Source organism: Pan paniscus, chromosome 20 (assembly GCF_029289425.2).
Source record: "Pan paniscus chromosome 20, NHGRI_mPanPan1-v2.0_pri, whole genome shotgun sequence".
Lineage (NCBI taxonomy): Eukaryota > Metazoa > Chordata > Mammalia > Primates > Hominidae > Pan > Pan paniscus.
This window is the reverse complement of record NC_073269.2, coordinates 10,875,442-10,899,013: the sequence shown is the minus strand read 5'-3', so window position 1 is coordinate 10,899,013 and position 23,572 is coordinate 10,875,442. Positions and strand designations below refer to the sequence as shown.

At 54.5% G+C, this 23,572-nt stretch overlaps 1 protein-coding gene across 6 annotated transcripts; it reads left to right on the top strand.

Moving 5' to 3' along the window:
- Positions 1 to 1,983: 1,983 nt before the first annotated feature.
- DENND1C (DENN domain containing 1C) lies at positions 1,984 to 23,570 on the top strand. Of its 6 annotated transcripts, none has more exons than XM_034945544.3 (23): positions 1,984 to 8,205; positions 9,806 to 9,870; positions 9,955 to 9,998; positions 10,139 to 10,188; positions 11,842 to 11,961; positions 12,046 to 12,115; positions 13,447 to 13,527; positions 13,622 to 13,687; positions 13,778 to 13,831; positions 13,938 to 14,048; positions 14,962 to 15,062; positions 15,148 to 15,193; positions 15,314 to 15,415; positions 15,500 to 15,625; positions 17,900 to 18,004; positions 19,383 to 19,473; positions 19,574 to 19,614; positions 20,513 to 20,584; positions 21,228 to 21,272; positions 21,973 to 22,080; positions 22,281 to 22,348; positions 22,485 to 22,692; positions 22,808 to 23,570. In XM_034945544.3, the coding sequence occupies exons 1-23, from the start codon at positions 8,189 to 8,191 to the stop codon at positions 23,420 to 23,422; spliced, it is 2,406 nt and encodes an 801-aa protein (XP_034801435.3). In that variant the 5' UTR covers positions 1,984 to 8,188; the 3' UTR covers positions 23,423 to 23,570. The 6 variants fall into 6 exon arrangements, with proteins under 6 accessions (XP_034801435.3, XP_034801434.3, XP_034801436.3 ...); XM_034945543.3 differs by having other exon boundaries at positions 1,985 to 2,255; XM_034945545.3 differs by lacking the exon at positions 9,806 to 9,870 and having other exon boundaries at positions 2,208 to 2,255.
- Positions 23,571 to 23,572: the final 2 nt, after the last annotated feature.

Here is a 23,572-nt window from a genome sequence, read left to right as displayed (position 1 = left end):
CTTGTCGCCCAGGCTGGAGTACAATGGCATGATCTTGGTTCACTGCAACCTCCGCCTCCTGGGTTCAAGCAATTATCTTGCCTCAGCCTCCTGAGTAGCTGGGATTACAGGCACCCACCACCACACCCAGCTAATTTTTGTATTGTTAGTAGAGATGGGGTTTCACCATGTTGACCAGGCTGGTCTCAAACTCCTGACCTCAGGTGATCCACCCGCCTTCACCTCCCAAAATGCTGGGATTACAGGCATGTTCCACCATGCCCAACCCACACTCCAGCTCTTGATGGTAGAGTGGCAAGATTCTAGAAGAGCACGTAGGGTGAGTAATAGAGCCATGGCCATCTTTAGAAATTACAAATTTTTGGCCAGGTGCGGTGGCTCACTCCTGTAATCCCAAAATTTTGGGAGGCCAAGGCGGGCAGATTACTTGAGTCCAGGAGTCTGAGTCCAGCTTGGGCAACATGGCAAAACCCTGTCTCTAAAAAAATACAAAATAATAATAGTAATAATAATAACTGGCTGTGGTGGTGCACACCTGTAGCCTCAGCTACTCAGCAGGCCAAGGTGGGAGAATCACCCAGGCCAAGGAGGTCAAGGCTGCAGTGAGCTGAGCTGTAATTGCACCACTGTACTACCGCCTGGGTGACACAGTGAGAAACTGTGGGAGAAAAGAAAGGGAAGGGAAGGGGAGGGGAGGGGAGGGGAGGGGAATGTGCTGGGCACGGTGGCTCACACCTGTAATCCCAGCACTTTGAGAGGCTGAGGCGGGTGGATCACGAGGTCAGGAGTTCAGTACCAGCCTGGCCAACATGGTGAAACCCCGTCTCTACTAAAGGCACAAAAAATTAGCTGGGTATGGTGGCACGCACCTGTAATCCCAGCTACTCAAGAGGCTGAGGCAGGAGAACCACTTGAACCTGGGAGGCAGAGGTTAAAGTGAGCTGAGATCGTGCCATTGCACTTCAGCCTGGGCAACAGAGTGAGACTGTCTCAAAAAAAAGAAGGAAAGAAAGAAAAGAAAGAGAGAGAGAAAAGAAATGAGGGAAGGAAGGAAGGAAAGAAGAAGGCAAGAAGACAGGAAGACAGGAAGGAGGGAAGGAAGGGAGGGAGGGAGGGACAGAAGAGGGAGGAAGGAAGGAAGGAAAGAAGGGAGGGAGGGAGTGAGGAAGGAAGGAGGGAAGGAAGGAAGGAAAGAAGGAAGGAAGGAAAAAAGGAAGGAAGGAAAAAAGGAGGGAAGGAAAAAAGGAAGGAAGGAAAAAATGAAGGAATAAATTACAATTTGCCACACAAAGTCACTTGCCCTTGGTCACATGGCTACTAAACAGTGAGCTGGAATTCAAACCCTGCTAGTTGAACCCTAGAATCCTGACACCGGCAGCCGGAGTTCCGTGTGGGGACCATTCTAGGTATATTAAGCAGACAGGAACTTAATACAAGAATCAATGGTGCTTGCAAAATCACTGGAAGACGCTGAGAGAGTGGGCTGTGTAGGCTTCTCAAATTTTACCGTGCAAAAGAATCAGCAGAACAACTTGCTAACGCACAGTTTCTTCAGTCCCACCCCCTCACAGTTGCAGATTCAGTAAGTAGGTCCAGGGTGGGGCTCAAGACTCTGCATTTTTAACAAGTTCTCAGGAGATGCTAAAGATGTGTGAATAAGACCACAGATTGAGCAGCCCCGGAATAGGTAGGACCCTCGTGACACCACAGAGCTGGGTCACCAAGGAGCAGCTCCTTTGTATAGGGAGAAAGGTGGAGAACAAAGAGGCAGTTACCAGAACTATGACCTGGAAATGGGTCCAACAAAGAACACGAATTCATGAAAATAAAATGTATAGCTCCACAACCCTGCTTCTCAGCAAGATATACACACAAGCCCACACTGCCTCACTTCCACTTTCTGAATCTCTCATGAGCATTTCTCATTGGTAGAACCAATTCTGCATCCAGAAACGGAGCAGCAAAGGCATCTGGGAAATGTAGGGTTTGGAGGAGTTTTTTGCAGCGTCTGCATTAGGAAGACGAGCCAGGGGCAAGGGTAGGTGAGAGGGGGACACGTGGAGAGCCAAGCAGTAATGTCCACCACTCTATGCTAGACACCAGACACCCAGGCTGGAGCCTCAGTCTTCTTGCTACGTCCCCCTGCAGCCAGGAGTAAGGAGAGGCATGAGGGAAGCAGCGTGGACATCAGCCCACAGCAACTTCAGCAGGCCCAGCACAGCACAGCAGAGTGGTAGACCAGCAATACAAAGGATGTAGGTAGCCGCATAATGGATAGATCTGGGTTGGGTTCCCCACTCAGCATCCTCCTTCCTTGCACAAGGCACTTAACTACTCAGAAGTGTACGGACTTTTTATTTGTTTTTTTGTTTTTTGTTTTTAGTTTATTTATTATTTATTTATTTATTTATTTATTTATTTTTGAGATGGAGTCTCGCTCTGTCGCCCAGGCTGGAATGCAGTGGCGCAATCTCGGCTCACTGCAAGCTCCGCCTCCCGGGTTCACGCCATTCTCCTGCCTCAGCCTCCCGAGTAGCTGGGACTACAGGCGCCCGCCACCACGCCCGGCTAATTTTTTGTATATTTAGTAGAGATGGGGTTTCACCGTGTTAGCCAGGATGGTCTTGATCTCCTGACCTTGTGATCCACCCACCTCGGCCCCCCAAAGTGCTGGGATTACAGGCGTGAGCCACCGCGCCCGGCCTATTTATTTATTTTTGAGACAGAGTTTCGCTCTTGTTGCCCAGGCTGCAGTGCAGTGGTGCGATCTTGGCTCACTGCAATCTCCACCTCCCAGGTTCAAATGATTCTCCTGCCTCAGCCTCCCAAGTAGCTGGGATTACAGGCACCCACTGCCACACCCGGCTAATTTTTTTTGTATTTTTAGTAGAGACGGGGTTTCACCATGTTGGCCAGGGGCTGGTCTCGAACTCCTGACCTCAGGTGATCGGCCCGCCTTAGCCTCCCAAAATGCTGAGATTAGGTGTGAGCCACCACACCCAGCCTGGTTTTGTTTGTTTGTTTGTTTGTTTTCTTTTTTTTTTTTTAAAGTATTTCCCCAAACTTTGATGAGGCAGTTGCTTTGGGGGGTTCAACTTTTTTTTTTTAGTCTCCTTCTGTCACCCAAGCTGGAGCGCAGTGGCACAATCATGGCTTACTGCAGCCTCGACTTCCTGGGCTCAAGTGATCCTCCTACCTTAGCCTCCCAAGTAGCTGGGACTACAGGCATGTGTCACCATGCCAGCTAGTTTTTCTGTAGAGATGGTGTTTCACCATGATACCCAGGCTGGTCAGAGGCTGAGGTGGGAGGATCCCTGAGCTCAAGCAATCCACCCACCTCGGCCTCCCAAAGTGCTGGGATTACAAGAGCAAGCAACCGCGTCCGGCCAGGTGTAGGTTTTTTTGTGTTTGTTTTTGAGACAGAGTCTCACTCTATTGCCTGGAGAGCAGTGGCGTGATCACGATTCACTGCAGCCTCGACCTTCTGGGCTCAAGTAATCCTCCCACCTCAGCCTCCTGATTCGGAACTACAGGCGTGTACCACCACACCCAGCTAATTTTTAATTTTTTTTTTTTTTTTGAGGTGGAGTCTGACTCTGTCGCCCAGGCTGGAGTGCCATGGCATGATCTCAGCTCACTGCAACCTCCACCTCCCAGGTTCAAGCGATTCTCCTGCCTCAACCTCCCGAGTAGCTGAGATTATAGGCATGCGCCACCACACGTGGCTAATTTCCATATTTTTAGTAGAGATGGGGTTTCACCATGTTGGCCAGGCTGGTCTTGAACTGCTGACCTCAGGTGATCCACCCACCTCAGCCTCCCAAAGTGCTGGGATTACAGGCGTGAGCCACCACAGCTGGCCTGCACCCAGCTATTTTTTTAGATTTTTTTATAGAGACGGGATCTTGATATATTGCCCAGGCTGGTCTTGAACTTCTGGCCTCAGGCGATCCTCAGGCTTCAGCCTCCCAAAGTGCTGGGATTACAGGCGTCAGCCACCATGCCTGGCAAAGTTAAGGATTTTAAGATAACAGGATTATGGCAAATTATTTGGGTGGGTCCAATACAATCACAAGGGTCTTTATAAGAGGGAGACAGAGGATCCTAGTCAGAGAAGAAGTGAGGACAAAAGCAGGAGTCCCAGCAAGTGAGAGAGATTTGAAGATAAATGCTACTGGCTCGGCCAGGCACTGTGGCTCACACCTGTAATCCCAGGACTTTGGGAGGCTGAAGCACAAAGATCTCTTGAGGCCAGGAGTTTGAGGCCACCCTAGGCAACATAGCAAGACCCTGTCTCTATGAAAATTGTTCCAATAAGTTAGCTGGGTGTGGTGGCACACTGCTGTAGTCCTAGCTCCTTGGGAGGCTGGGATGGGAGGATAACATGAGCCCAGGAGTTCGAGACTATAGCGAGCTATGATGGCACCACTGCACTCCAGCCAGGGCAACAGATGGAGACCCTGTCTCTAAAAAAAATTAAAAATAAAAATAAAAAGGCTAGGCGCAGTGGCTCACACCTGTAATCCCAGCACTTCAGGAGGCTGAGGCAGATGGATCACCTGAGGTCAGGAGTTCCAGACCAGCCTGGCCACATGCTGAAACCCCGTCTCTACTAAAAATACAAAAATAAGCCAGGCGTGGTGACGGGTGCCTGTAATCCCAGCTACTTGGGAGGCTGAGGCAGGAGAATCACTTGAACCTGGGAAGCGGAGGTTGCAGTGAGCCAAGATCGTGCCATTGCACTCAGCCTGGGCAACAAGAGTGAAACTCCGTCTCAAAAACAACAAAAAAATTAACGATGTGTGGTGGCTGTGCCTATAATCCTAGTTGCTCAAGAGGCTGAGGTGGGAGGATCACTTGAGCCAAGGAGTTAGAGGTTGCATTGAGCTATAATGGTACCACTGCACTCCAGCCTAGGAGACACAGAGAGGGAGACCCCATCTCTTAAAATAATTTAAAAAGTAAAAACAGGCGGCCGGGCGCGGTGGTTCACGCCTGTAATCCCAGCACTTTGGGAGGCCGAGGCAGGTGAATCACTAAGTCAGGAGATCCAGACCACCTTGGCTAACATGGTGAAACCCCGTCTCTACTAAAAATACAAAAAAATTAGCCGGGCGTGGTGGCGGGCACCTGTAGTCCCAGCTACTCGGGAGGCTGAGGCAGGAGAATGCCATAAATCTGGGAAGTGGAGCTTGCAGTGAGCCAAGATCACGCCACTGCACTCCAGCCTGGGCGACAGAGTGAGACTTCGTCTCAAAAAATAAATAAATAAATAAAATAAAAATAAAAACAGGCTGGGCACAGTGGCTCGTGCTTGTAATCCCATTCACTTTGGAAGACCGAGGCCTGGGGATTGCTGGAGGCCAGAAGTTCAAGACCAGACCAGGCAATAAAGCGAAACCCCATCTCTACGAAAATATTTTTTAAAATTAGCTGAGCTGACCAGGCACGGTGGCACATACCTGTAATCCCAGCACTTTGGGAGGCCAAGGCGGGCAGATCACTTGAGGTCAGGAGTTCAAGACCAGCCTGGCCAACATGGGGAAACCAGATATCTACTAAAAACACACACAAAAATTAGCCGGGCGTGGTGGCGGTCACCTGTAATCCCAGCTATTCGGGAGGCTGAGGCAGGAGAATTGCTTGAATCCAGGAGGCAGAGGTTGCAATGATTGCGCCACTGTACTCCAGCCAGCCTGGGTGACAGAGCAAGGCTCCGTCTCACAAAAAAAAAAAAAAAAAGGCCGGGCGTGGTGGCTCATGGCTGTAATCCCAGTACTTTTGGAGGCCAAGGCAGGTGGATCAGTGGATCACGAGGTCAGGAGTCCAAGACCAGCTTGGCCAAGATGGTGAAACCCCACCTCTACTAAAAATACAAAAATTAGCTGGGTGCGGTGGCAGACGCCTATAATCCCAGCTACTTGGGAGGCTGAGTCAGGAGAATCGCTTGAACCCGGGAGGCAGAGGTTGCAATGAGTGAAGATCGTGCCACTGCACTCCAGCCTGGGTGACAGAGTGAGACCCTGTCTCAAAAATAAAATTAAATTAAATTTAAAAAAAAAACAGTTGTGTGTACAGTAGCACACAGCTGTAGTCCCAGCTACTCAGGGGGTTGAGGTGGGAGGATCACTTGAGCCCAGGAGGTCAAGGCTACAGTGAGCTATGATGGCGCCACTGCACGTCGGCCTGGGTGACAGAGTGTGACCCCATCTCTCTTTTTTTTGGGTAGGGGGATGGAGTTTCGCTCTTATCACCCAGGCTGGAGTACAATAGCACGATCTTGGCTCACTACAACTCCCAGGTTCAAGCGATGCTCCTGCCTCAGCCTCCCAAGTAGCTAGCTACATAGCCGCGCATGGTAGTACAGACCTGTAGTCCCAGCTACTTGGGAAGCTGAGTCAGGAGAATCGCTTGAACCTGGGAGGCAGAGGTTGCAGACATTTTGTCATAGCAGCCTTAATTTTTTTTTTTTAAAACATAGAGTCTTGCTCTGTCACCCGCTGGAATGCAGTGGTGCAATCAAAGTTCACTGTAGGCTTGAACTCCTGGGCTCAAGTGATCCTCCCGCCTTAGCCTCCCAAGTAGCCGGGACTACAGGCGCTATCACCACACCTAGCTCAAACCTCTTTTTATTTATTTATTTATTTATTTTTATTTTTTTATTTTTTATTTTCCCGAGACAGAGTCTCTCTCTGCTGCCCATGCTGCAGTGCAGTGGTGCAATCTTGACTCACTGCAACCTCTGCCTCCCGGATTCAAGTGATTCTCCTGCTTCAGCCTCCCAAGCAGCTGGGATTACAGGCACATGCCACCATGCCCAGCTAATTTTTTGTTTGTTTGTTTGTTTTTGATTTTTTGAGACAGAGTCCTGCTCTGTCGCCCAGGCTAGAGTACAGCGGCGCGATATCGGCTCACTGCAAACTCCGCCTCCCAGGTTCAAATAATTCTGCCTCAGCCTCCTGAGTAGCTGGGATTACAGACGCCCACCACTGTGCCTGGCTAATCTTTGTATTTTTAGTAGAGACTGGGTTTCACCATCTTGGCCAGGCTGGTCTCGAACTCCTGACCTCGTGATCCACCTGCCTCAGCCTCCCAAAGTGCTGGGATTACAGATGTGAGCCACCGCACCTGGCCTGTATTTTTTTTAAATTAGAGACAGGGTTTCACCATGTTGGCCAGGCTGGTTGCAAACTCCTGACCTCAAGTGATCCGACTACCTTGTCTTTCTGCGCACAATGGGTGTGTAACTGTGACTAAGTTGTTTTGTTTTGTTTTGTTTTGTTTTGTTTTGAGACAGGATCTCACTTTGTTGCTCAGGCTGGAGTACAGTAGTGCAATCTTGGTTCACTATGGCCTCAAACTCCCCAGGCTCAGGCGATCCTCCTGACTCAGCCTCCTGAGTAAGCTGGGACTACAGGTGCGTGCCACCACCGCCAGCTATAATTTTTGTAGCTTTTGATAGACACGGGGTTTCGCCATGTTTCCCAGGCTGGTCTTGAACTCCTGGGCTCAAGCGGTCCTCCCACCTTGGCCTCTCAAAGTGCTGGGATTATAGGCGTGAGCCACTGTGCCCGGCCTGGGACTATGATCCAGCTGTAGGACTCCCGATCTCTCCATGTCTGTCGTCTCTGGCTCTTCTGCACTCGGTTTGTCTGTGCTGATGACTTCCTGAGTGTGTAACTGTCTGTGTCTGTGTCTGTCTGTCCGTCCCTGTGCCTGTACTTCGTGCTCTTTGTCCCCATCCCTGGCCCCCCCACCGTCCACTTTACAGGTGGCTCCCTCTGGTGGTCCACCAGTGACCGTCCAGGCCAAATGGACCAAGGGAAAGAGACGGGGAGGCATTTTATTAATAGACAGACTGTGAATCTTGGCTGCTGCGGAGCGGGGAAGGAGAGATGAGGGCCCAGGCACGATGGGGGGAACCAGACATAGTCCAGCCTGGCGGGGACGGAGCTGGGGGTCTGCCTTCCCAGGCTGACCACTTATTGCCCACCCATCCCCAACATAATTAGCAGGCAGGATGCCTGGGTTTCTCACGGGGGTGGGGGCAGGGCCTCTGTCCAGGGACGTCACCCGTTAAACTTCCTCTCTCAGCCACACAGGAAGCTGAGCCGGCTTGGGGCCCAGCATACACAGGCCCCCAGGACCCCTGGGGAGAGGGCCCCGCTGGGCTGGCCCTGCAGGGACCATGGAATCCAGAGCTGAGTAAGAGCCATCCCATCCCTCATTCTCTGGTACAAGATTCCCGGGCCAGGCCTGAGCCGGGGCAGAGGGGAGCTGGGGCTGGAGCAGGCCCGGGAGGTGCAGTGACCTGCCGGGGCAGGTGGCTGGAATCAGATACTCCATGGGCCTCCGCTAGGACCTCCACTCTGGGACAGGCCACTCTCGGTCCCCTCCTCTCTCTCTCTCTCTCTCTCTCTCTGTCTCTATCCAGCTCCTGTGATTATGTCTATAGCTCTGTGAATGCATGTACCGCTCTGAGCTTTGTCCTTGGTATGTCTGAGTGATGGCTTCAGGGGGTCCACAGGGCGGATGATCAGGGCAGAGGGGAGGCTGGGTGTTGGTATGAGTGGGTGATCGTGTGTGACTTGTGTCGGCGTGAGGGTGAAGTGCTGGGGTACCCATGGTGGGGACTGTGTGTGCAACTGGGCGGGACAGTGTGTGTGCAGCTGATCTCCCTCTAGATCTCCCTGTCTCTCTCCTTGAGCCCAAGGCTGCCTCTTCTGCTTGATATGGGGGCAGAGGAGGAAAGCAGAGATTGCAGGGCTTACAGTAAGTACCTAGGTATCCTGCCCTCCTTTCTCTGATGAGACATGTGGGACCAGCCACGAGGGTTCTATGGGGTCTCACACACAGAGGCACACAGACAGCCCACGAGGATCCCACGCGGTTACCCAGTGACACTCACAGCTGTACAGGAAAATATAGATGTCATTCACTTGCTCGGGCACACACACTCACATCTACACAAGAAAATATAGATGGCATGGCTAGATGCAGTGACTCAAGCCTGTAATCCCAGCAATTTGGGAGGCTGAGGCGGGCAGATCACCTGAGGTCAGGAGTTTGAGAACAGCCTGGCCAGTATGTGAAACCCTGTCTCTACTAAAAATATGAAAATTAGCTGGGCGTGGTGGCGGGCACCTGTAATCCCAGCTACAGGGAGGCTGAGGCAGGAGAATCGCTTGAACCTGTGGGGTGGAGTTTGCAGTGAGCCAAGATCCTGCCACTGTACTCCAGCCTGGGTGACAAAGCAAAACTCCATCTCAAAAAAATAGATAGATAGATAGGTGGGTGGGTGGGTGGATGGATAGGTGGGTGGGTGGGTGGGTGGATGGATGGATGGATGGATAGAGACAGACAGACAGATAGATAGATGGATATATATATATAGAGAGAGAGAGATGTAATTCACTTAGCTTGGGACTGCACGGGCTGTCCTTCATACTGTGCAGTCTCACGCCACAGATATAGGGGACAGTCTCATCTTTTCAGGCAGACAGCAGACAGGATCACACACACACTACCTGCTCACAAAAGCCATGCACTCAGCCACACACAATCATACACAGCCACACACACACAGTCACACTTTCTCACTCCATCCTGTACTTGTGTGTTCAATTAACACTGCTGCACACACAGCCTCACACAACCACACACTCACAGCCACAAACCCCCAGAGTCATGCACATGCCGACTCACCTTGTGGCACACGCACACACAACCACACTTGTGTGCAAAGTGGCAGACACAACCACACATGCATAGAAGCAAGTCTCTGGACCCCTTCTGCATCCCACAGAGGGGGCTCCCCTGCCGTGTTTGATTGGTTCTTCGAAGCGGCCTGCCCTGCTTCCCTGCAGGAGGGTGAGTTGGGAGCCTGGGAGTGAGGGAGTGGGAGGGGAGGGTGGGCCTGGGTCGCTGAACTTAGAGGCGTGCTCTCTTCTACAGATCCCCCCATCCTGCGGCAGTTCCCTCCAGACTTCAGGGACCAGGTATTCAGGCTGGCTCCTTGCTCCCCCAGGGCGAGGGCCAGTCTCCCAGGGGGAGGGGGCTTGGTTTCTTGGACCTGGAGCCCAGGGAGGTGGTGCCCGACCTCAGTGGCCAAGCAGTCTGCGCTTTTCTTCACCTCCAGGAAGCTATGCAGATGGTGCCTAAATTCTGCTTCCCTTTTGATGTGGAAAGGTACGGAAGGGCGGGGAGATCCAAGGACTCAGGGACTCAGATCTCTCAGGGGCCCCAAGGACTCAACACCTAGAGACTCAGACATCTGGAAACCCATACACTCGAGGACCCTGAGACTCAGAGACTCAGACACTCAGGGGCCCTGAGAACTAGGGACCTATATACATTAGCATCCAGGGACTCAGACACTCAGGGACCCAGAGATCTAGGGACTCAGGAACCCAGGGACCCAGGGACTCAGGGACACAGGGACCCAGGGACACAGGGACACAGGGACTCAGGGACACAGGGACTCAGGGACCCAGGGACACAGGGACTCAGGAACCCAGGGACCCAGGGACTCAGGAACTCAGGGACACAGGGACTCAGGGACACAGGGACACAGGGACTCAGGGACTCAGGGACCCAGGGACCCAGGAACTCAGGGACCCAGGGACCCAGGAACTCAGGGACACAGGGACTCAGGAACTCAGGGACACAGGGACTCAGGGACCCAGGGACTCAGGGACTCAGGGACCCAGGGACTCAGGGACCCAGAGACCCAGGGACCCAGGGACCCAGGGACCCAGGGACCCAGAGACCCAGGAACTCAGGGACCCAGGGACCCAGGGACCCAGGGACTCAGGGACTCAGGGACTCAGGGACCCAGGGACTCAGGGACCCAGGGACCCAGGGACCCAGGGATTCAGGGACTCAGGGACCCAGGGACCCAGGGACCCAGGGACTCAGGAACTCAGGGACCCAGGGATTCAGGGACCCAGGGACTCAGGGACCCAGGGACTCAGGGACCCAGAGACCCAGGGACCCAGGGACCCAGGGACTCAGGGACCCAGGGACCCAGGGACTCAGGGACTCAGGGACCCAGGGACCCAGGGACTCAGGGACCCAGGGACCCAGGGACACAGGGACCCAGGGACCCAGGGACTCAGGGACTCAGAGACTCAGGGACTCAGGGACCCAGGGACCCAGAGACTCAGGGACCCAGGGACCCAGGGACCCAGGAACTCAGGGACCCAGGGACCCAGGGACTCAGGGACCCAGGGACTCAGGGACCCAGGGACTCAGGGACCCAGGGACTCAGAGACTCAGGGACTCAGGGACCCAGGGACCCAGAGACTCAGGGACCCAGGGACCCAAGGACTCAGGGACTCAGGGACCCAAGGACTCAGGGACTCAGGGACCCAGGGACTCAGGGACTCAGGGACCCAGGGACCCAGAGACTCAGGGACCCAGAGACTCAGGGACCCAGGGACCCAGGGACCCAGGGACTCAGGGACTCAGGAACTCAGGGACCCAGGGACCCAGAGACTCAGGGACTCAGGGACTCAGGAACTCAGGGACCCAGGGACTCAGGGACTCAGGGACCCAGGGACCCAGGGACTCAGGAACTCAGGGACTCAGGGACTCAGGAACCCAGGGACCTAGGGACTCAAGGACCCAGGGACTCAGGGACCCAGAGATCCAGGGACCCAGAGATCCAGGGACCCAGAGATTCAGGAACCCAGGGATTCTGAGACCCAGGGATCCAGACATTCAGGGATCCTGACAACTAGAGACCCATACACTCAGGGTCCTAGGAGCTTTGTTGGGGAGGGGGGACATCCTCAGACAGCTGGGATGTCCAGGTCTCTCTAACAGCCCTTCCCACTCCAGGGAGCCCCCCAGCCCCGCGGTGCAGCATTTCACCTTCGCCCTCACAGACCTTGCCGGCAACCGCAGATTTGGTTTCTGCCGCCTGCGGGCGGGTACCCAGAGCTGTCTCTGCATCCTCAGGTGCGGGATATGGGGGTTGGAGGGGCGGATGGGAAAGGCCGAGGCCTAGGGACACTTCGTGGAACCTGTCTCCTCTCTCCACAGCCACCTGCCTTGGTTCGAGGTGTTTTACAAGCTACTGAACACAGTGGGAGACCTCCTAGCCCAGGGCCAAGTGAGACCAGCCCCTCTCTCACTCCTGTGGGAGTCCCAGCCCCCACCCCCCTCAACCTCCCAACCCCTCCCTCTCAGATCTCCCAGGCTTGGCAGGGCACACTGTGTCACACCTGTAGTCCCAGCATTTTGGGAGGCCGAGGTGGGAGGATCCCTTGAGCCCTGGAGTTCGAGACCAGCTGGGCAACATAGTGAGACCCCCGTCTCTACAAAATATAAAAAATAATTGGCCAAGTGCTGTGGCTCACGCCTGTAATCCCAGCACTTTGGGAGGACAAGGCGAGCGGATCACCTGAGGTCAGGAGTTCGAGACCGGCCTGACCGACATGGTGAAGCCCCGTCTCTACTAAAAATACAAAAAAAAAAAAAATTAGCCGGGCGTCGTGGCACACGCCTGTAATCCCAGCTGCTCAGAGGCTGCGGCAGGAGAATCGCTTGAACCCGGGAGGTGGAAGTGGCAGTGAGCCGAGATCGCGCCGTTGCACTCCAGCTTGGGCAACAGGAGCGAAACTCCGTCTCAAAAAAAAAAATAAAAAATTAGCCAGGCGTGGTGGCGCACACCTGTGGTCCCCGCTACTCAGGAGAGCAAGGTGGGAGGATCAACTGAGCCCAGGAGTTCGAAGCTATAGTGAGCTATGATCGCAGCACTGCACTCCAGCCTGGGGGACAGAGCAAGACCCTGTCTCAAGAAAAAAAAATTCTTTTAGATGGAATCTTCCTCTGTCGCCCAGGCTGGAGTGCGGTGGTGCGATCCCGCCTCACTGCAACCTCCGCATTCCGGGTTCAGGCGATTCTTCCGCCTCAGTCTCCCAAGTAGCTGGGACTATAGGCGCGGCCCACCAGCCCGGCTAATTTTTTTTTTTTTTGTACTTTTAACAGAGACGTGTTTTCACTATGTTGGCCAGGCTGGTCACGGACTCCTGGCCTCAGGTGATCCGCACGCCTCAGCCTCCCAAAGGGTTGGGATTACAGGCGCAAGCCACTGCGCCCGGCCTACAAGGAAAAATTTAAATTAAAAAATTTAAAAAGCCGGGCGCGGTGGCTCACGCCTGTAATTGTAGCCCTTTGGGAGGCCGAAGCAGGAGGATCCCTTGAGCTCAGGAGTTCAAGACCAGCCTGGGCAACATAGGGAGACCTTGTCTCTATTATTATTATTATTATTATTATTATTATTATTATTATTATTTCTTTTAAAGAAAGAAAGAAAAAAAACTCCCAGGACTGACCTGAGCCCTTGGCTCCTCCCAGACCACTCAAGCTTAGTCATAGCCCTCGGAATCCCCAATTCCCACATCTGGCTCAGCCACCCCCGCCCCTCCACGTCCCACCCAGGTCACCGAGGCAGAGGAACTTCTTCAAAATCTGTTTCAGCAGTCCCTGTCTGGGCCCCAGGCCTCAGTGGGGCTTGAGCTGGTGAGTAGCTCCCATACCCTGGGCGCTGGACCATAGGTGGATGGGAAGGCTGCGTCCCAGCCATGATGACCACAGAGTCGTGCCTCTTCCCCAGGGCAGCGGAGTGACGGTCTCCAGCGGGCAGGGTATCCCACCCCCTACCCGGGGGAATAGCAAGCCGGTGAGCGGGGCTCGGGGACCCTGGAAGGTCGGGGGTCCAGGTGAGGCCAGCCTCCTGACTGATTGATCCCCCTGCCAATACCCCCACCAGCTTTCCTGCTTCGTGGCCCCGGACTCCGGCCGCCTGCCATCCATCCCTGAGAACGTGAGTGGGGAGGGGTCTCTGGGGGTGAGAACAGGTCCCGAAACCCGGACCGGAGATGCAAGATCCAGGGGCCCGTCCACGCCCAGCGCGACTCTCTGATCCTCAGAGGAACCTAACGGAGCTGGTGGTGGCCGTGACTGACGAGAACATCGTGGGGCTGTTCGCGGCGCTCCTGGCCGAGAGAAGAGTCCTGCTCACCGCCAGCAAACTCAGCACCGTGAGGCGGGGTCCGCCGGGCCGGGGTGGAAGCAGGGCCTGGCTCCGCCCCGGGGGGCGGGACAACGGGGCTGATTCCTGGCTCTAACCCTACTGCGCGAGACCTGAGGGCGAAGTCCTGGCCCCGCCCCTTCGAAGGTCTTGGAGAGTTGAATTCTGGCCCCGCCCTCGTGGGAGGGGTCTGCGCTGCAGCTCCTCCTTTTTGGGAGTACTGTGCTCAGGCTCCACCCACTATGGGCCGCAACACGTCTGGCTCCACCCCTCCGGACTCTCAGGGACACTGAGAACTAGGGACTTATACACATGGGAATCCAGGGACCCAGGGACTCAGGGACTCAGAGATCTGAGGACCCAGGGACCCGAATACGCAGGGACCTAGGAACACAGGGACTCAGATAACAAGGGGCCCAAAAAACTAGAGACCCATACTCCCAGGGACCCTGAAACCCAGGGTCAAAGGCATAGGTGGAGACTGGCTCCACCTCGAGGGGCGGGGCCAAATGATTGCATTCCGGCTCCACCTCTTTGGGTGGGGTTACGTCTTGGCTCCACCCCTAGGGGCGGGACAAGGGCGGTCTACGTCATATCTCCACCTCTTTCGGGGTGGAGTCAGTGGAGGCTCGGTCCTTGCTCTACCTGCATGGGGGAAGACTCAGGGGTGTTGCCTGTTGACTGCGCCCCTTACAGAGAGGGATCAGGACGGTATGAGTCCTGGCTTCACCCGCTTAAAGCACTGTAAGTGGCCAAATTCCTGGTCTCCACATGATTTCTAAAGGGGTTCGAGTTGTCACTCATTATGCAGCAGTGGATGGGGAGGGGGAACAGGAGACTGGGGACGTGGGAAATGCAGCTGGAAGAGACCCTCGCGCTAGAGGGTCCAGGCCCTGACTCCACGCCCCGCCATCGCTCCCCAGCTGACCTCGTGCGTCCACGCGTCCTGCGCGCTCCTGTACCCCATGCGCTGGGAGCACGTGCTGATCCCCACGCTGCCCCCACACCTGCTGGACTACTGCTGGTGAGCGAGGGCAGCTGGGAGGGGCAGGGCCTGGGGGCAGGCCCTGGGGGCGGTGCCTGCATGACCCCGTCCCCTCGGTCCGCAGCGCGCCCATGCCCTACCTCATTGGAGTGCACGCCAGTCTCGCCGAGGTGAGCGTGGATCTACCCAGACGACGGGGACGTGAGGGTTCCCCCTCCCTCTACATCCCCAGATGCCCTCCTCTGCCAAGGACTCCCGGGCTCTGAGCGGCCGGCCCCGCTTTTCCGCAGAGAGTACGAGAAAAAGCCCTGGAGGACGTCGTGGTGCTGAACGTGGACGCCAATACCTTGGAGACGACCTTTAACGACGTGCAGGCGCTGCCTCCAGACGTGGTCAGTGTCGCCCCTCCCACCTTCCTGCCCCGGGAGGCGAGGGCCCCACACCTGCCCACTCAGGGCCACTCCCTTGTGCTTCAGGTGTCCCTGCTGAGGCTCCGGCTCAGGAAGGTCGCCCTGGCCCCCGGGGAAGGGGTGTCCCGTCTCTTCCTCAAAGCCCAGGCCCTGCTCTTCGGGGGGTACCGCGACGCACTCGTCTGCAGCCCGGTGAGCAGCGGGGACGCTGCGGGAGAGGTCTCGTGGGTTCCTGAATGAATCGCAATGTAACGATAGGTACAGTAGATGGCCGGACGCAGTGGCTCACGCCTGTAATCCCAACACTTTGGGAGGCCGAGATGGGAGAATTGCTTGAGCCCAGAAGTTCAAGACCAGCCTGGGCAACACAGTGAGACCCCTCCCGTTTGTTGTTGTTGTTGTTTGTTTGTTTGTTTGTTTGTTTTTGAGACAGAGTTTCACTCTGTTGCCCAGGCTGGAGTGCCTCCCGGGTTCAAGAGATTCTCCTGCCTCAGACTCCCAAGTAGCTGGGACTGCAGGTGCACACCACCATGCCCAGCTAATTTTTGTAGTTTTAGTAAAAACGGGGTTTCTCCATGTTGGCCAGGCTGGTCTCGAACTCCTGACCTCAGGTGATCTGCCCGCATCAGGTTCCCAAAGTTCTGGGATTACAGGTGTGAGCCACCATGGCCGGCCACCGTCTCTATTTTTTTTTTAATTAAAAAATAATAATGATAGGTAGCATTAATGGAGTGCTTACTTTGTGCTTCTGTTTGCCCCTCTGTAAAATGGGACCCCAATAGTGCCACCCAAAAGGTTATTAGAATCAGTGAATCAGCATCTTCCCAGCACTTTGAATCATACCTGACATACAGCAAGCACTCAATAAATGCTAGCTCCTACTACTGCGATTATCTCATTTAATGCTCATAACATTTTGAGATGGATACTGTGATCGTCCCATTTTCCATATGAGGAAACCAAGGCTTTGGAGAAGTCCCACAGTGGGTGAATGTTGAAGCCAGGGCCTTGATCTCTGAAGCCCCCTCCCCTGTTTTTCACAACCAATCTGTAAAATCATTGGGGGGTTCCAGTATCACTTGAGCATCTGACGTTTTTGTCATCTCTGCATCCTGAATCTGCACACAGACCACCCACTTCCTCTGTCTCCATCCTGGCCTGGACCCTCTCATTGTTTGCCTAAAATTAATGCACTGATCTCTCCCAAAAACTGGGACTCCCCCGCAAGCAGTCTTCTTCTTCTTCTTCTTCTTTTTTTTTTTTTTCTTGAGACAGAGTCTCGCTCTCTTGCCCAGGCTGGAGTGCAGTGGCACAATCTCGGCTCACTGCAACCTCCACCTCCCGGGTTCAAGCAATTCTCGTGCCTCAGCCTCCTGAATAGCTGGGATTACAGGCATGCACCACCACACTGGCTAATTTTTTGTATTTTTAGTACAAACGGGGTTTCACCATGTTAGCCAGGCTGGTCTCAAACTCCAGACCTCAGGTGATCCATCCACCTCCTCTTCCCAGAGTGCTGAAATTACAGGTGTGATCCACCGCGCCCGGCCTCCTGCAAGCAGCCTTCTGCTTTATCCCCCAGAGTCTGTCCTCCCTGCAGTGGCCAGAGGTCACCTGTGAACACCCGAGTCAGATCATTTCCCACCCCCCACCCCCCCACCCACACCCCTCCCAGGCTTCCACCTTACTCGAGATAAATGCTTAAATCAGCCGGGTCGGTGACTCACACCTTTGAGAGGCCAAGGTGTGTGGATTGCTTGAGCCCAGGAGTTTGGACCAGCCTGGGAAACATAGTGAGACCCCGTCTCTACAAAAACTACAAAAATTAGCCAGGCGTAGTGGCGTGCACCTGTGGTCCCAGCTACTTGAGAGGCTGAGGTGGGAGGATCACTTGAGCTCAGGAGGCAGAGGTTGCAGTGAACCAAGATCACACCACTGCACTCCAGCACGGGTGACAGAGTGAGACCCTGACACAAAAAAAGAAATGAAAAAAAAAAAAAAAAACAGGGCTGGGCGCAGTGGCTCACACCTGTAATCCCAGCACTTTGGGAGGCCGAGGTGGGTGGATCACGAGGTCAAGAGATGGAGACCAACCTGGCCAACATGGGGAAACCCAGTCTCTACTAAAAATACAAAAATTAGCTGGACATGGTGGCACGTGCCTGTAGTCCCAGCTACTCAAGAGGCTGAGGCAGGAGAATCGCTTGAACCCTGGAGGCAGAGGTTGCAGTGAGCTGAGATCATGCCACTGCATTCCAGCCTGGCGACAGAGCGAGACTCCGTCTCAAAAAACAAAACAAACAAACAAACAAAAAACAGCTTAAGTCCTCCCTGCCATCCATGAGGCCCCACACAGGATCAGACACACAGCAAGTGCCTAATCAATGTTTGCTACATAAATATATAGTAGAATGAGGGAGGGCCAGGAGCACCCCAGGGAGCTCAGAACTCCAATGCTTCTTCCAGGGCCAGCCAGTGACCTTCAGTGAGGAAGCCTTCTTGGCCCAGAAGCCTGGGGCACCTCTGCAGGCCTTCCACCGGCGGGCTGTGCACCTGCAGCTGTTCAAACAGGTATGCCAGAGCCCTGAGGGTCCAGCTGGGACTGGAGGTGGACTGCTGAGTCCCCCAGGGCTTGTCTGAACTGGCAGGGTTGAGGGCAGACTCCTGGGTCCCTGAGGGTATAGCTGGAGACAGTCCAGCAGGATCCCCTACTCCAGGGTTCCCAAGTGGGGAAGGACTGAACTCCTGGATTCCTAAAGATGGGAGCCCCCGGCCGGGCACAGTGGCTCATGCCTGTAATCCCAGCACTTTGGGAGGCCGAGGCAGGTGGATCACGAGGTCAGGAGTTCAAGACCAGCCCTACCAATATGGTGAAACCCCATCTCTACTAAAAATACGAAAATTAGCTGGGCATGGTGGCGTGCGCCTATAATCCCAGCTACTCAGGAGGCTGAGGCAGGAGAATCGTTTGAACCCGGGAGGCAGACGTTGCAGTGAGCTGAGATCACACCACTGCACTCCAGCCTGGATGATAGAGCGAGACTCTGTCTCAAACAAAACAAAACAAAACAAAAACATGGGAGCCCCCACCTCCTGGGTTCCTGGGGGACAAGACCTGAGGGAAGTCAGGGTGGGACCAAATTCGCAGGTCCCTAAGCAGGTGTCTTTCTGGGACTGGGGTGGCGGTCCGAGCTGGACTCCAGAGGGGACGGGTCCTGACTGTGAAATCCCAGGATTTCCTGAGTCCTAGGGATATGGGTGGGGGGGCGGGGGGGCACATAGGGCTGGACTTCTAGGCCCCTGGGAGAAGGCAGCTTGGACCACAAGATCCCTAAAGATGGGGTCCACCTACTGTTGATTCAATGAGAGCGGGTGAGTAGTTCTAGAGGGGGCAGAAATCAATTTCTGGGTCCCTGAAAGGGGCAGGGCTTGGTCCCTGGGGACAGGTCCTGACTCGGGGAGGGAGGAGAAGGTAGGATCTCTGGTTTCTAAAGTGGGCTCCAGGCCGGGGACAGTGGCTTACGCCTGTAATCCCAGCATTTTGGGAGCCCAAGGCAGACGGATCACCTGAGGTCAGGAGTTCGAAACCAGCCTGGCCAACATGGGGAAACCCTGTCTCTACAAACAATATAAAAGTTAGCTGGGCATGGTGGTTCATGCCTGTAATCCCAGCTACTTGGGAGGCTGAGGCAGGAGAATCACTTAAACCCGGGAGGCGGAGGTTGCAGTGAGCCGAGATCACGCCACTGCACTCCAGCCTGGGTGACAGAGCGACTCCATCTCAAAAAATAAAAATAAAAAATAAAGTGAGCTCCAGTTTCCCAGGTGCTTGGGGGTGGGCAGGTTGGAGGCCAGAGATGGCTTCTACATCTTGACAGCAGGCAGGCTTCGAAGTGCTGGCATTCAGATGTGTCTCCTGCTGTTTCTGATTTACTGTCCCCCACCCCAGTTCATCGAAGCCCGGCTGGAGAAGCTCAACAAGGGGGAGGGCTTCTCAGATCAATTCGAGCAGGAGATCACTGGCTGCGGGGCCTCCTCAGGTGAGCCCTGAGTCCAGCCCCTGGGTCCCCCACTACCCACCACCAGCACCCCCAGCCTCAGCCAGCCTTCGGTGACCACCACACTCTCTCCTTACCCCAGGGGCCCTTCGATCCTATCAGCTCTGGGCCGACAATCTAAAGGTAAGACCACCAGAACAATAGGCCGTGGGCGTTGGCTTAGGCCTGTAATCGCAACACATTAGGAGGTGGAGATAGAGGGATTGCTGAGACCAGAAGTTTGAGACCGGCTAGGGCAACATGACGAAACCCCATCTCTACTGAAAAAAAAAAAATTCGCTAGGTGTAGCTGTAGTCCCAGCTACTCGGGAGGCTAAGGTGGAAGGATGGCTTGAGCCCCAGGAGGTGGAAGTTGTAGTGAGCTGAGATCATGCCACTGCACTCCAGCCTGGGTGACAGAGCAAGACCCTGTCTCAAAAACCACTTTGTTGCCTGGGCACGGTGGCTCATGCCTGTAATCCCAGCACTTTGGGAGGCTGAGGCAGGCGAATTGCCTGAGGTCAGGAGTTTGAGGCTGAGGCGGGCGGATCACAAGGTCAGGAGATCGAGACCATCCTGGCCAACATGGTGAAACTCTCTCTCTACTAAAAATACAAAAATTAGCCGGGTGTGATGGCAGGTGCCTATAGTCCCAGCTACTCAGGAAGCTGAGGCAGGAGAATCGCTTGAACCAGGGAGGTGGAGGTTGCAGTGAGCCGAGATGGCACCACTACATTCCAGCCTGGGTAACAGAGCGAGACTGCATCTCAGCAAAAAAAAAAAAAAAAAAAAAAAACTCTGTTCTTTGAGACTCCATCTCAAAAGTAACAAAAACTAAAACTAAACACTTAAGTGTGTCTCATTGGATTAATTTAATTCCGCAAGTCACCAGGTAGGGTCATGACTACGATCATGTTCATTTATAGAGGTGAAAAAATGGAGACTCAGAGAGGGAAAGGGGCTTGATTGGCATCACACAACCTGGGATGGGGAGGTGGGATCTGGCCCTAGCCTCTCCCCCTTGGAATCTTCTCTCCCGCAGAAAGGTGGTGGTGCCCTCCTGCACTCAGTCAAGGCCAAGACCCAACCAGCCGTCAAGAACATGTACCGCTCGGTGAGGCTGAGCTGGACAGGCCACTCTTGCTGGGGTGACGAGGGGGAGGGGACAGAGGACACTTTGACCTCCCAAGGATGGAGTATTTTGACCCTGGCAGACACTTTAAACACAAATGATTTAATCACAACTGAACCAGCAGTTAATCCATTAACAACTCTTCCCCCTTTTATTTTTTATTTATTATACTCATTTTTGTTGGAATCCTACCCCTACCCCCCCACCCCCGCCCCTTTAAAATTGACAGCCAAGATTCGCTGGCAAACATTCTTTGTCCTTGGATGCTACAATTCCAGGTTCTGCCTTTTTTCTCCCAAGCTCAGAAGTTTCCTGGGGCCAATTTTTGCAGCTCAAAATTGTCCGTGCGATTTTGTTCTTCACCGCTTTGAAACAGGAACGCCTTGCCCTGTTGCTTTGCCACTCCCCGTTTTCCTTGGGGATGGCTTCCTCCAGGAACACTCATTTTATATTAGTCAGAGGGGTGAAAGTTTGCATTGACTTCTTAGGTGGTGTATGGGGGGTGGTGAACATATTTGAGACATGCAGATGGCAAAAAAAAGCTATCTTAGGGGACAGAAGGCTGAGCTCTCAAATGCCCAGGATCCCACCACCCTTGGGTAATTCTCTCTCCACTCCTTTATAGGCCAAGAGTGGCTTGAAGGGGGTGCAGAGCCTTCTAATGTATAAGGTAAGATCAACCGGCCGGGTGCAGTGGCTCACGCCTGTAACCCCAGCACTTTGGGAGGCCGAGGAGGGTGGATCACTTGAGGTCAGGAGTTTGAGACCAGCCTGGCCAACATGGGGATACCCCGTCTCTATGACAAAAAATACAAAAATTAGCCGGGTGTGGTGGTGGGCACCTGTAATCCTAGCTACTCGGGAGGCTGAGGCACGAATATTGCTGGAACCCAGGAGGTGGAGGGCAGTGAGCCGGGATCGTGCCACTGCACTCCAGCCTGGGTGATAGAGGGAGACTCTGTCTCAAAAAAAAAAAAAAAAGAAGACTGGCTGGGTGTGGTGACTCATGCCTGCATGACTGTAATCCCACCACTTTGGGAGGCCGAGGCAGGTGGATCACTTGAGGTCAGGAGTTCTAGACCAGCCTGACCAACATGGTGAAACCCCATCTCTACTAAAAATACAGAATTAGCTGGGTATGGTGGCGCACGCCTGTAATCCCAGCTACTTGGGAAGCTGAGGCACGAGAATCGCTTGAACCTGGGAGTCAGAGGTTGCAGTGAGCCGAGATGGCACCACTGCACTCCAGCCTGGGCAACATGAGTGAAGCTTCATTTCAAAAAAAAAAAAAAGACTAACTAAAGACCAATGGTAGGGGGTGGTGGGGAGACTCTGTGGCAGAGGTTCCCAGTTCACTCTTCTCTTCCTAGGATGGGGACTCTGTCCTGCAGAGGGGGGGCTCTCTGAGGGCCCCAGCCCTCACCAGCCGCTCAGACCGCCTGCAGCAACGCCTCCCAATCACTCAGCACTTTGGAAAGGTGAGAGCACCCCTCCCCCCATGCACACACCTGGAATTATCACTGAATCCTCCACCCATCCCAGTCCCCATCCAGACATCTCACCTCCTTCTTCAACTCCCCTAATATGTGGCACCCACTTCACACTCACCCTTCTCCAGCAAGCCTCAGCCCCCCGATTCTGCAGTCTCCTGAGGTCCTATCACCCCCACCCTTTGCAGAACCGGCCCCTTCGCCCCAGCAGGAGACGCCAGCTGGAAGAGGGAACTTCTGAGCCCCCAGGGGTGGGGTAAGGCAAAAAGGGAACAGCAGTGTTGAAAGTGGGAGGCCAGGAATGATGGGGAGGAGGGTTCCCAAACTCCAGAGCAGCCTGACCAGAGCTGGGGGTCTTGGGCAAATATCTGAGGCTGCCCATCCTCACCCAGGACACCCCCGCTGAGCCCTGAGGATGAGGGGTGCCCATGGGCAGAAGAAGCTCTGGACAGCAGCTTCTTGGGGTCTGGAGAAGAACTGGATTTGTTGAGCGAGATTCTGGACAGTCTTAGCGTGGGAGCCAAGAGTGCAGGCAGCCTGAGACCGAGCCAGAGTTTAGACTGCTGTCACAGAGGAGACCTGGACAGCTGCTTCAGCCTGGTGAGAGCCTCGCCCACTCCCCCAACCCTGCCCCAAGTCTTCCCCTAATGGTCCATCCAACTTGCCAGCCCCTCTGCCATCTAAAAGCCACAACTTCCCTATCCATCTCACCTAGCCCAACATACCAAGATGGCAACCAGACGATAAGAAACTACCAGAGCCGGAGCCCCAGCCCCTGTCCCTGCCATCCCTGCAAAATGCCTCGTCTTTGGATGCCACCAGCTCTTCAAAGGACCCCAGGTCCCAGCTGATACCCTCAGAGTCCGACCAAGAAGTCACGTCTCCATCCCAGTCCTCAACAGCTTCTGCAGACCCAAGCATCTGGGGGGACCCCGAAACCTCTCCTCTCACAGAGCCCCTAATTCTTCATCTCACCCCTTCCCACAAGGCAGCTGAAGATTCTATAGCCCAGGAAAACCCCACTCCCTGGCTCTCCACTGCACCCACTGAGCCCAGCCCTCCAGAAAGCCCCCAAATTCTGGCCCCCACAAAGCCCAACTTTGATATAGCCTGGACGTCCCAGCCCCTTGATCCTTCCTCAGACCCCAGTTCTCTGAAGGACCCCAGAGCCCAGCCTCCCAAAGCCCTGCTGGCAGAGCACGCTCACCTCCAGCCACGGGAGGAACCAGGAGCCCTGAATTCCCCTGCTACACCCACCAGCAACTGGCAAAAGCCCCAGCCCAGTAGCCGGCCCAGAGTCGCTGATCTTAAGAAGTGCTTTGAGGGTTAAGAATCAGGGGTCCAGGAGAGACCCCAGTCCCTCAATAAAGCCACAAGAGCCCAAAAAAGCTGGTTTTTTTCCTGATGAATTTCTCTGGTGCCCTCACTCTGCTCGGAAATCCATCCCACCCACCTCTGTCCCTCCAAGGGCAGCCTCTCT

Bases quoted from the DNA above. Each gene is read 5' to 3' on its own strand.
- DENND1C (XM_008972673.5), top strand. From the start codon at position 9,543: ATGCACTCAGCCACACACAATCATACACAGCCACACACACACAGTCAC. The intron at 15,626-17,899 runs GTGAGCAGCGGG...TGCTTCTTCCAG, and splicing joins ACGCACTCGTCTGCAGCCCG to GGCCAGCCAGTGACCTTCAG. The intron at 20,585-21,227 runs GTGAGGCTGAGC...ACTCCTTTATAG, and splicing joins TCAAGAACATGTACCGCTCG to GCCAAGAGTGGCTTGAAGGG.